At 52.1% G+C, this 12453-nt stretch overlaps 1 protein-coding gene across 1 annotated transcript in view; it reads right to left on the reverse strand.

The window, feature by feature from the left end:
- Positions 1-7951, reverse strand: part of SAMD4A (sterile alpha motif domain containing 4A) — a 170337-nt gene extending 162386 nt beyond the window's left edge. Inside the window, exon 1 of the mRNA XM_019551176.1 lies at positions 7924-7951. Within this exon, the coding sequence (XP_019406721.1) occupies positions 7924-7951 (28 nt within the window). The remainder of the gene's footprint in view (positions 1-7923) is intronic.
- Positions 7952-12453: the final 4502 nt, after the last annotated feature.

A 12453-nucleotide genomic window follows, 5' to 3' on the forward strand; every position in this document is an offset into this window, starting at 1 on the left:
CTGCGGGGTTGGGGATCAGCCCCCGGGGTTCCCCCCAGCTGCGGGCCGCTCTGACGTCACCCGCAGTGACGTCATGGCCGGGCTCTCCCCTGGGGGGGTCTTCCCCCCTCCCCTGCTGCCCTTGTCTGGATCCGTCCCACCCCGGGTGTGAGGAAGGCCGAAGACGCTGCCTGACACCCCTTTCCTCCAGGGCCGCCTGGCACCGGGCTCTCAAGCAGACCCACTGATTCGTGTGGGCCCCCGGCGCGCGTCTCGCGGGGCAGAGTCCGTGCTGCATCTGCGCGGGCTTGCTCGTCGCCGTTCAGCGCCCGCCTTGCGGTCCCCCTCAAGCACCCCTTTCCTGCGCCGAACAGGCCCGGCCCGGTGGCAGAAGGGGAGTCGCGGGGTCTGCGCGGGTTCAGGGCTGTTGGCTGTAGCCGCAGGAGGACAGGAACAGACCAGGGTCTTTGGGTAAAGGTGATCTCTTTCATTAGACCAGCTCAAAGAGTGGGGAAAAAGAAGGGGATTTGTACCCAAAAGCTTGCAAAGAAGAAACTTTCCAGCTATTGGTGTTAGTCAAATAAATAAAAGAGATCAGATTTACCCAAAGAACCTGGTCTGCCTGGGTCTGGCCCAGGTTTTCCCCTCCTGTTCCTCTCCCGCTTGCGGCCTCCGAGCACTTAGGGTCTAAATGTACAGTCGCTCCAGTACTGAAGCGGTGCAGAGCCCAAAGCGGGGCTTGCCTGCTGCGTCCCACTAAGAGGCAACTATTATAATTGATTCCAATTCATTATAAATGTAACGAACTTGCGTATTCATTTGATACGTATATTGCAAGGAAATGTTCTTCCTTGGCAGGAGATGTCAGGCAGTGGGGCGTCCTTCAGGATTCAGGGGCCCTGCCTGAATGCTACGTGAGGAGGTTAGCCCTGCCCAAGGCTGCCCACGGTCTCGGTTCATGGCCAAGACGTGGCAGGCGAGTGACAAACAGCTGGGGAAAGGGTGTGGGGAGGAAGGACCAGGTGTGGCCATCCCACAGCTGACTGTCACAGGGAGGAGCTGGGCCCACGTTGCAGTTTGCCGCTGGTATCCCCTGAAGCCCAACCCTGGAAGCGGTTTCAAGCAGACCTGTCTGGGATTTCAGTGCCAGCACATCAGCTCCGATTATGATTGATGTCGTTTCCATCAATAATATCCTCGTTGTCAACAGGGCACAAACACATTTTGCAAGGAAAATAAACCCTGGTAAAGGACCGAGCAAAATTTCCACTGGGTGGTGGTTTGAGGATGATATGTGCCAAGGTACCAGGCAAAGCCGGAAGGACCGGGTGCCTCCTAGCAGTGCTAATGTTTTTGTGTTTCTATTTATTGCAGGCAGGCAGTTTAAATCCAGTTTCAATAATAATGCCCTAAAATTGCTTCCAGCTGAAGGCTTTAATAGCCTGTATACAGTGCATGCAGCCATTTCAGCCTTTCACCCAGTGGGCAAACATCTATCACCATTGCAGCGGGTACTAGTTGCAAACTATCAGCATGCTGAAAAGATAAGAGGAAGCCTGAATGGACACAATTTGGAATGTATTAGGGTCAAAAGCAACAGCGTTACAGTCCTTTAAAGAGAAGGTGCTGGTTTCTATTGAACATCCACCCCAGTTCTTTAGACGGGATTTCATTTTCTGTTCAATTCTACAGGGAGATCTGAACACAACAAAAATCCTCCCACCTCCAAAGGAAACTTATTTCTTATTAAAAGAAATAAGTTTATTTTAATTAAAACAATTAAGATATTATTAAAAGACTTACATTATTAAAATCTAGGATTTTCCCATAAGAGAAAAGACACTAAACTTAGGTCGGGTCTACGCACACCAGGTATGCCATTATAGCAACGGCGGCAAAACCTTTCTGGTGCGGTTGTGGCTTATACCAGGACAAACCTGTTTCTGTCCGTGCTGCTTGCACCCGTTCAGAATTAGCCTGCAGCATTAAATGCCTTGTGCAATGTAACTGCACCTGCACCAGCGCTCAGGCCAGCATAGAAATGTCACCGAAAGATCAATCTCTGTCCAGCATTGCTGTGCCGTGGCTCTGGACTGACTCTCAGCCACCAAATATTTCTTAGCTGTTCCCCAGACCTGCGTTAGGGAGGAAGCATGCAGAGCTGGCAGCATTTGCATCGCTGTTGTGCCTGTAGCGGTTGTGGAGAACTCTCCTCCCTGTGGCCGCCCATCCAGCTCCTTTGGTGAGCAGGGATTTCTGACACACAATTTAAAACAGTCTCCAGGCCAACAAAATGCAGATTCCCACTCCCGGCAGCAGCAGCTGCTTTGCATCCTCCTGGGTACTGTTAGAGAGAATCCCCATCTAGCGGACAACCGGCAGAAACACAGCCAGGGAGACTCGGCCAGCAACCGGGGTGCTCCCAGCTGCCAGCCCCCTGCAAGGCAGCAAACCGGGTTGAACTGGGTCCCAGCTCTTGGAAACTGTCCTGATGATGTGTTCTGGTTTCACAAACATGTCAACTCTTGAGTCCCCGTTGGAGTCATGGAAAATTTGGGTTGGAAGGGACTTCAGGCGGCCACATCCAGTCCAACCCCTTGCTCCAAGCAGGACCGGCCCCAACTCCATCATCCCAGCCAAGGCTTTGTCAAGCTGGGCCTTAAAACCCTCCAAAGATGGAGAGTCTGCCACCTTTCTGGGGAGCCTGTTCCAGTGCTTGGCTCCCTCCTACATTTTCTGGACCTTTGCCCTTTGATGGGTTTAGGCTTGTTGTAGCTCTCCACAGATCCCCAAACCAAGCAGCCAGATGACTTAGAGAGAGGAAGAAGCTTGGTGTCTTTAGAGACTCAATGACTGAGGCTGGAGGGCAAGATGGGGGTGCTCAGATCCTAAGACCATAAAGTTGGAAGCAAACCGAAGAGTCATCTAGTCCAACCATGAGCAAGGGCAACCCAAGGCCTGGGGCCATGCCTGCTAGCCTCGTATGGAAAGGCTATATTCCTGCACTACACGTCATGTGCTTTCCAGTCATGTCATACAGGGACAGTTAAAAAAATCTTCTTGAATTGGCTGGCTGTCCCTGAACTGGTGAAGGAGCGCTGGAGAACTGGGACAGCCTGGGGTCTGCCCAGTATCGTTCTGGGTGGCGTTCACCACTGCAACCTGTGGACTGGTTTGAGTTTCGCCCCCTCCCTCTTCAAGTGCTTTGAGGATAGCTGGATGCTCCCCTGATATTCAACCTGCAGCATGGCCACAAGTGGCACGGGCAGCCTCTGAAGGTGGCATGTGGCAGACTAGGGATGGGACAGGCCACACAGTGGCAGGTGGGGCGGGGAGCAGAAAGCAGAGTAGTAGTATCTGGGCAGATAATACAGGGCAAGAAGCAGAAAGCAGAGCAGCAGAACAGGCAGGGGAAGGGGACTGGAGTGGTTCTTGGGGAGGGTGCAGGGCTAATTTATGGCAAAAACTGGCCCCCGCTAATAGTTCTGCCTCGTTGAGGTGGCAGGTAGGACAGAAAAGTGGGGTAGCTGAATGCTGCAGCCCTTAGAGCGAGGAAGTTGGCCACCAGCCGGACCAAGGAAGGAGGTGGACAGGGTGGTAACCTGGTGGAGGAATGGCTTGTGGACCATGGACGCAGGGGTGACCTGGGTGAACGCAACGGGGTGCAGGAGGAGGAGGTGGTGGTAAGCGGCATGCAGAGGGTGAGATCCGGGAGCACGAGGGTGAAGGGGCACAGAGGAGAAACTGGAACAGGAAGATGGGCCAGTGAGGAGCCCACGGCGCGCGGAAGGAGTTACAGGGGCCAGCCACGAGATGAGAGGGCAGGCACAGGCATCTGGACGGGGGGGACCGAGGAGATGGACACGGAAAGAAGCAGGAGGATCCGAGTTGAGCCAGGGAGAACTGGGGCAAATGAAGGAGCAGGCTGGAGCCCTGCTGAAATGGCCTTTAGCGTGCTGGGGGGGGGGAACACCCCCGGCTGAGGCTGAGCGCAGCTCGAACTGAAGAGGAGGGATGAGCCGCACGTCAGACGGCTTCCCCTGGGACTGGGCTTGAGGCCCTTGGACTAATTAGCTCAGGCACCGTGCCACGTGAACATGGCTACTTAGCCTGTACTCAGCATAGCTAATTAGCCCATGCAGAGCAGTACAGAGTCTCAGCAGGATGTTGCCTGGCCTCCAGGCGCATTTGGGGAGAGGCTGTCCAAATTGGAGTTAAAATGGTTGTTTTGGGGATTCTCTGGAGACACCGGGGACATGGCTGCCCACTTTGCAACCGTCCCAGAAGATTCAGGACGGCCAGCCACTTACCTCTGTCCCGCATCACAACATGCCCCTCTGCCCGGGAGAGGACCCCAGGCAAACGCCTCTCCATCCCGGTCAGGGCAAGACCCCAGTTCACGCAAGTGCCTGCTCTCCCAGCATGAGCCCCACAGCGAACGCACCAAGGTCCAGGCTTGCCGCAGTGGCCAAGAGCTTTCTCTTGGTGAAGCAGAAAGCAGCACAGTCCGGGGTGAAAATGCTTTGCCCTTTACTCTATTGGACTTGGAGGGCGCTTTACAGCAATGCATCATTGCTTTGCCCATGTTGCCACGGGGGAGCTGAGCGCAGAGAGGAGAAGCAGCTTGTCCAAGGTCACATAGCGAAACGACAGCACAACCCGGGTTACTTCGTTCTCAGCCGTAAGCCAACCCTACTCAGCATTGCCCCCTGATAGCACTGCGCACTGGTTACACCCCTCGTATAAAATCAGTAGTGTTTTCCCGAGAGGTGCTTGGGCATGAACCCCGGTGGGAGTCGTTTGATGCTCGAGAGTCAATTTGTGCCCTCGGTTCTGCCTCTGCAGCTCTGCTGAATCAATGGGGGCGGCTGGATTCGCTCAGCAAACGTTGACTGCGGTGGGACTACAGGGACATAGCAGAGGGCAGGATTTGGCTTTCAAGGTATTGATTCACTCAACACATTTTCATTCACCTGGTTGCTGGATGCTGGACAAAAGAAATAGTTCCAGGCCAAAACAAGAGAGCCTGAAGGGTGCTTTGCACATGCATTCAAGAAATCAGCAAATATTTCAGCTGCAGAAGCAGAAATCTGACTTGCACATCTTAAAAATAGAAAAATGTGTGACATTTTAGTCACAGGGAACCAAAGCAGGCACAGTGGGAAGATAAGAAACGCGTGCTCCACGTGCTGCTTGTGCTTCACAATAATAATAGTAACAACAACAGTAATCTTCCCCATCCCGACTGCACTTCCCAGCTCAGGGTCTCTCGTGCTTTATAAACCGTAACCTCAGCAGCCGGGAATACATTACTTTCCCAATCCCTTCCCTTTCCCCCAAGGTGGTAGGGAAGAAACTAGAGAAAGAGGTACGACACTGACTTAGGGAAAGTCCCATAGTGGAATCAAACACAAGGTCCTGAGCCCCGGTATCGTACCTTCTCCGCAATACCATCCTCCTCCTCTTCCATTAGTTACCTAGTCAGGAAAAGCCATGACATCCCTTATGCCTTCATTTAAAGCAAGTTAAAAAAAACCATCTCTCTCCTTTCAAGGGAGAACTTGATTTTGGTGAGATGAGGGCACCTTGGTTTGCCAAGAACTTGAGGTTTTGGTCTTCAGACATCTTATGTTTGGGAGTACCAGGTTCGGTCAGGAGCTCTGTTCCTCCAGATGTAATTTCTGGCATCCAGCGCAAATGAGCCATCTCGCAGAGATGCTTCTGTACTTGCAAGTACCATGCTTCTCTGTGATGTGCAGCTAATGAAGCAAACATGAAACGTTCCCTGCCAGTGAACCGCAGCCATCTGTTAATCTTCCAGCTCCATCTTAATAAACAGCCAGTCAAAGGAGCCCCCGTTTCCTTCCCTTCCCAGTTGTCGTCCATCAATGTAACGTGTTGCTGAACGGCAACTGGAGTGGAGAGGACGCACCATCTGCTGAACTGATGCACACATCTCGGAGATGAACCTACTACACAGGATAATCAACGAGGTACGTGAATGGGACAGCGAGGTCAAGGCAGAATGACTAACACCAGGAGAAGGCCTTGCACCAGGACCTCTTGCTTGCTTACAAAGCAGAGCTTCGACAAAGGTGGAGCTTGGCTTTGGGGCTGTTCCCAAAAGCTTTACATATTGCCCTTCAGCTGGAGGAATAACAACAATAATACTAATGATAATGTTTATCATCGTCATCTGTCACCACATCTGTCACCAGTGGGGGCAGATGGCAGGACAAGGAGCAATGGGCTCAAGCTGCAGCAAGGAAAGTTGAGGTTGGATATTAGAAAAAACTCTCACGAGGAGGGTGGTGAAGCACTGGGACAGGTTACCTGGAGAGATTGGGGAATCTCCATCCTTGGGGGGTTTTAAGGCCCAGCTCAGCAACACCTTGGCTGGGATGATGTAGCTGGGGCTGGTGCTGCTTGGAGCAGGAGGTTGGACTAGATGTGAGCTCCCTTCAGCCCTCATTTTCTGTGACTCTATTTTGATAATTAGGACTGTGCAAGGCTTCAGACCGTGCTTCGGATCCGGAGAAGCATTGGATGCTTTGGTGTCTGAAGCAGCACGTCCAGATTGAAGCACTGGCTCCGTCAGGCTTTCCGACCGCTTCGGAAAAGCTTTGGAGCCACTTCGGAGATCTGGCCATAGGGTAGAATAGGGAATCAATGAAATATCTAAAACTTTGTTGTTTTTTGTCTGATTTGATGAACCTTGCAGGGCTGGTAGCTTCTGCTGAGAGCATGAAGCCTGCCAGGTTTCAAGACGATAGGTGCAGGGGTTTGGGGGGAACTGCACCCAAAATTCTTGAAAGCAAAACTCATGTCACATACGTGTGTTAAGGCACCGCGGGCTGAAAACTGCAGGGGTGGCAGCCCCTGGTGAGGCCACAGAGCCTGCCAAGTTTCAAGGAGATAAGTACGGGGGTTTGGGGGGGACTGCACCTCAAGCTGCAGACAAGCAAAACTCGTGACATGGGTGAGCCTGTGTGTGCTAAGGCGCGGGGGGGGTGACAGCTGCAGGGGTGGTGGCCCCTGCTGAGGCCACGACGCCTGCCAGCTGTGGAGGAGATCGGTGCAGGGGGGTCCTGGGTTCTTGGGCCCTGTGCCCCTAGCTGCTGACAGGCAAAACTCGTGCCATGGGTGCTTGTGCTGTCTCTGTCTTGGGGCACATCCCATTCTGGCCTGCCATCATCCTGCCAACCCATCACAAAGTGCAGTCTTCCTTCATCCCTGCTCTGTGGTGTGATGGTCCTGAGTGACATGTTCACGTGCTATTTTCTGCAGGGGTCTTGTCTCATTCCAGGGGAAATTCCTCCCTGTGCGGAGAGACAGCACAAGAACTGGGCACCACATAGGTCTCCTGGGGCCCTACTTTTTGTGGCTTTACGTTTCAGTGGTGCAGAAAGCATGTTCTGGTCCTCTGCAAAGGGCTGAATTTCATGCCCCAGTTGAAGGAGGCAGCTGTTCACTATCTATTTTTATCCTCATCATTCAGTGCATGGCCCATGCTTCAAAGCATGCCATCCATCTGAATCCACAGCAAATGAGGCAGTGATCTCCTGATGATACAGCCCAATATGATGCAATGCAATACATTTGCATTCTTACTGATCATGACAATCCTGGATCCCTGCTGTGGCTAGAAGGGGTCCCATTGGCCCACTGCATCCAATCCTCTGTGTTTGTAGGCAACCTTTTGTCCAACGCATCCAGAAGATCATTCGCTACAACCCGCCTCAGGCAGCACAGCCTCAAAGCACCTCTGGAAAAGAAAAAAGCTCTGCAATGTGCCGTAGGTAAAGAGCAAGAGAAACCAGGGTGCTGCTCATGCTAGGTGCTCTACCAGGGAAGAACAAAATCCAGTCCCTGCCTGGGAATACTTCATACTGGCTACAGGATGTAAGACAAGAGGTGAATACATGGGACAGAGGAGCCCCTTACCTTTAGGTCCAAACGTGTGAGTGCCCATCGCGCAAGCACTTCTGCATGTGTGTAATTGCACCACAGAGGCACCCCCTAAGTCATCCACGAAGTGAGGCCCTGGTATATGGTAACACACTGTAGGTGGTGGAGGGTGAGAAAACTCCCTGGGGGGCTGTAGCCCAGATCTTCTCATCATGTCTGTGATATACTTCCCAGTCAGCTCAGCTGTTAATCAAAGTGGCTCCACTTAAGACTTAGAGCGGGGGCAGCGGGAATGCTGGAAGCAGATGGCCCCAGTGAAGGAAGATGCTTAGGCACTTCCAACCAAATGGCTTCGCTGCCTGAGCCAGCTGTTTGCAACTGGACCCCAAAGCCTGCACATGCACATGTGGATGAGGAAGCCACCCAGGCAATCACCCCTTTGAGCAAGCCATTCACTTTGGAAGTCTGGCTCCTTGTAGCTTAGAAGACACGCATGAGTGACACCTGCACACTTGATCCTTTCATAATTAATAATGAATGAAGAGCCAGAAACAGGTTTGGTCCTGACAGTGTTTACTGTCTAAGGGGAATTCCCATAGGAACCACAGAGTGGCCATCCAGGACTAGATCTCGATACTCAAACTGGGTCTAGCTACGGGCGTGTGAGAAGACTGCTGTAAGGCAGGGGGGTCAGACATACGGCCTGCAGGCTGAATCTCATCTGCAGAGTTATGATCAGGCCTACGGGTTTTGTACCAACCCCGCCATGTGGAGGTTGTACAGGGTTGTACCACTGTAACTACATCAGTTGTAAGGGTGTGGACACACAACATGATTATTCCAGGGTAACTTACCTCTGGTTTTATGCTGTAGTAAGGAACAGATGCACCCAGTGCTCCTGAGCTAGTTGCTTAAAGTAGGTGCTCTTGCAGCGCTTGGGAACTAGGTGCTGGCTTCCCCCAGCGTGAAAGAGTAGACAGAGGACACCTTCCAGTTAGTGACTTTCCCACCTACGGTATAGTTGTGCAGCCTAGGCATGGACAAAATGAGGCCTTCACCTATGCTGGGACCTGCTAGGTCCCGCTATAATATAAATGAAGCCATGAATCTGAGGACTGGGCAGACAAGGATATCTGTATCTGAAGGTGTAAGGGACTTGCAGCGACACTGGTGGCAGGGAAAGAGAAGACATTTCACCCAACGTTTGCAAAGCGGCTCAAGCTGATGGCTCAAGATTGCTCTTCTCAACCAGGAGACTTGGAAGCCAATGGCGAAATTCCCCTTGGACCATACCTTTGTGCGGTAAATGCATGCACCTTCTGTCACCAAGAAAGCCTGATCAAAATCTACAGGGAAAACCAAACCCAGCCCCATGCATAATGCCAGCTTGGAGCTCCCTTCTCACACCAAGGCAGGAAAGAACGGCCCTCCCGTCGAAAGAGGTGTAACGAGTCTCAGGATGCCAAGAATGGGGACTGTGGAAAGGCCCGAAACTTAATCACTGCCAGAGGAAGAGCGTGACTCATGCAGTGTGTGTAACAGCTTCAAAGCTCACAGCTTCAGGGTCGTGCCTGAAATAATCATCTGAAGCGGGATTTCCCAGTGTCCTTAGACTGGGTTATCTGTCCTCCCTCCGTCAATGAGCAGGGAGCTAGGCCAGTGCTGAGGCTGTGGATTACCTTTCTTCACAGGTGCTACCTGCCCACGAAGAGGCCTGGGCACATGGAGGAATCAGGGTTCAGTTTCTGACGGGGCAGGGGGCTGGTTCTCGCCCCCGAGCAGCATGCGAACGGCTTCCAGAAAAGGCCGAGGGGAAACCCTGGCTTCCACAAGGAGCTTGGCCTATGCATGGGAAACTTCACACTTCAGTGGGCAGTCGATTCCTCCTCGGCCAACGCTGTTCGGCAGACCCCTGCTCACCCAGCTGCACCCAGGACCTGGCTGGCATTCAACAGCCCTGGCCCGGCAGAGGGATCCCCGGAGGAGTTCCTCGTGATTAAGTTGTGTGCAATGTTACCACTGGAGCTCTGTGGTGGTCAGTGGAGAACTGGCAGAGGAGCTGCCCTATGCCCAAAAATCTGGGGTGCCCGGCTTGTGGAGCATATCCAGAGAGGCAGCTGCAGCCTCAGGGGAGCAGAGGAACATACTGCATTGATGCAGCGGCCTCCTCCCTTCTCTCTGGCTCTCCATTAAGCTAAATGGAAAAGGGGTCAGTGGAGCTATCCAGGCTAGTTATGTCCACTGCTAAAGTTTGAGCATCTTCTCCTTCTGCTCCAGGTCAGCAGCCATCCACAAAAGGAACCCCCTTGTCTGACCTCCCCAGAAACTTGGTTGGTGGCTATTTCTGGGGACAGAGGCTGCATGAGATCACCATCAATGCTCCTAAGAGTTGGGAACGCAGGAGACAAGGATATGATGGTTGCAAGGGAGCAGCTTTGCACACCCGATGCACACAGTGCAGTCTCCAAGAGCATACCTGCAGGGCAGGGTGACCTTCAGTTGCATTACTAAGGATACTCAATGTCTGTCCAGAAAAACAAAATTAATTTTCATAGATTTTATAGATGTTGGGGCTGGGAGGGACTTCAGAGATCATCAAGTTCTTTTCACTAGTTCTTGGACAGCCCGCTCAGGTAAGTGCATGTAGCAGGCCTTGCAAATGGTGGTTGAGGATGCTTAAGCCATTTCAGGCAACGTTCAGACATTCCCAGCTCCAACTTTATGTGAGCTACATGCATGGCAGACGGGGGTAGGGCTGCTGGGGTGGGTCTTTCACCACAGTGGCAAAGACAAACTCTTGTCCTGATCACAAGATGGTCGGTTTTAGTAAAGCGCTCTCACACCAGGAACAGAGTCACATTCCTCTGCCCGCAGACGTCACAGCCCAAACGGCTGGAATGAGTGTTGATTGATCACACCCTTGTCATGAGTCAGGGCGTGAGTTCAGAGGTGCTGGGCTCGACACTGGCCCATCGGCTTCCCCTGACAGAGGGTGACTTTGATGTCAGGAAGCCAGCAGACAGAAGGTGGGCTGACCGAGGCAAGAGCTTTCACTGGGAGTGACCTACCAGATGACTTTCCAGTTCAAACTGCACAAGGTGATGGAAGGAAGAGAGGCGGAGGTCTCACGTCCTTTGTCATCCGATGAGGAATGGTGTTGATGAAAGGGCTGGGGCCTCAGCCCTTAGATCAGCCGTGGGAGCAAACAAGAAAAGCAAGACGAGAGTGTGGGGTTAAGACTTGTCTGTTAAGAGCAAAAGGAAAGGCCAAATGGACTCAACTTCAGTAGCCGAGTCCCTGCGGGAGACGAGGTGCTCCAGTGATCCCTGCAGGCAGCCTGCTCTAAGCTGGCTGCTAACAGATGCCATTTCCACAACTTTTTTTTAACTCTGCGGAGTTCACAATGGAGCGTGGTATCAACCTGCCTAGCAAGGAATAAGGACTGTGGCATCTTATGGGAAGATGATGTTAAGACGCTTTTTAGATTTTAATTCTGCCGCTTCTCACATCTGGAGTCCTGTGTCCAGTTGTGGCCCCCCCACCCCCCCCCACAGAAAGGATGTGGACAAGTTGGAGAGAGTCCAGTGGAGGGCAATACAAGTGATTAGGGGGTGAGGAACATGGATTATGGGGAGAGGCTGAGGGAACTGGGCTGATTTAGTCTGCAGAAGAGAAGACTGAGGGGGATTGAAGAGCAGCCTTCACCTCCCTGCAGGGGGGCTGCAAAGAGGATGGAGATGGACTGATCTCAGTGGTGGCAGATGACAGGACAAGGAGCAATGGGCTCATGTTGCAGCAAAGGAAGTTGAGGTTAGATATTAGGAAGTAATCTCTCACTAGAAAGGTAGTAAAACACTGGAACAGGTTACCCAGAGAGGTGGTGGACTCTCCATCCTTGGAGGATTTTAAGACCTGGGTGGACAAAGCCTTGGCTGGGATGATGCAGTTGGGGCTTTGAGCAGGGGTTGGACTAGATGTGACCTCCTGAGGTCCCGTCCAAACTGAATTTTCTGTGATTCTCTCCTACCAGGAAGTTCTTCATTGAGCAACCATCCTTCAGCCAAGGAGTGATCCAGATTATGGTCCATAAATTGATATTTGGGAAGGTGCCTGGGGTTTCCTTTACTCCCTGAGCTGCTGAAAACAAGTGAAAGCACTCTTGGTCTACAGCTGCAAAGGTTTTTCCAAATCACCTGGTACAATACAATCCACAGCAACTGGAAAAGGTGTTATTTAGCATCTCTTTAGAAACAGTGATAAGGCAGGCTGTGGCAACTGTTGAGGTACTACAGATATCAAAAAAAGATATCAGATTCACCCAAAGAACCTTGTCTGCCTATGTCCTTAGATCAACACGGCTACAACCTACTAGTTGAGGTACTACGACACTGGTAATCCCATTGGGAATATTTGTGTGTGTTAATGTCCTGAATTGAAGGTGCACTCCCTGGCAGAGGCAGGGAGACTCGATGAAGTGTCAGACATGATCATTCCACTACTGACCCAATCTTTAAGGCAGGTTTTTTGGAGATAGCTAGCTGGCTGGATGGCTGTGATGATGGCATT

This window comes from Crocodylus porosus, unplaced genomic scaffold (assembly GCF_001723895.1).
Source record: "Crocodylus porosus isolate Cpor-Errol unplaced genomic scaffold, CroPor_comp1, whole genome shotgun sequence".
Taxonomy (NCBI): domain Eukaryota; kingdom Metazoa; phylum Chordata; order Crocodylia; family Crocodylidae; genus Crocodylus; species Crocodylus porosus.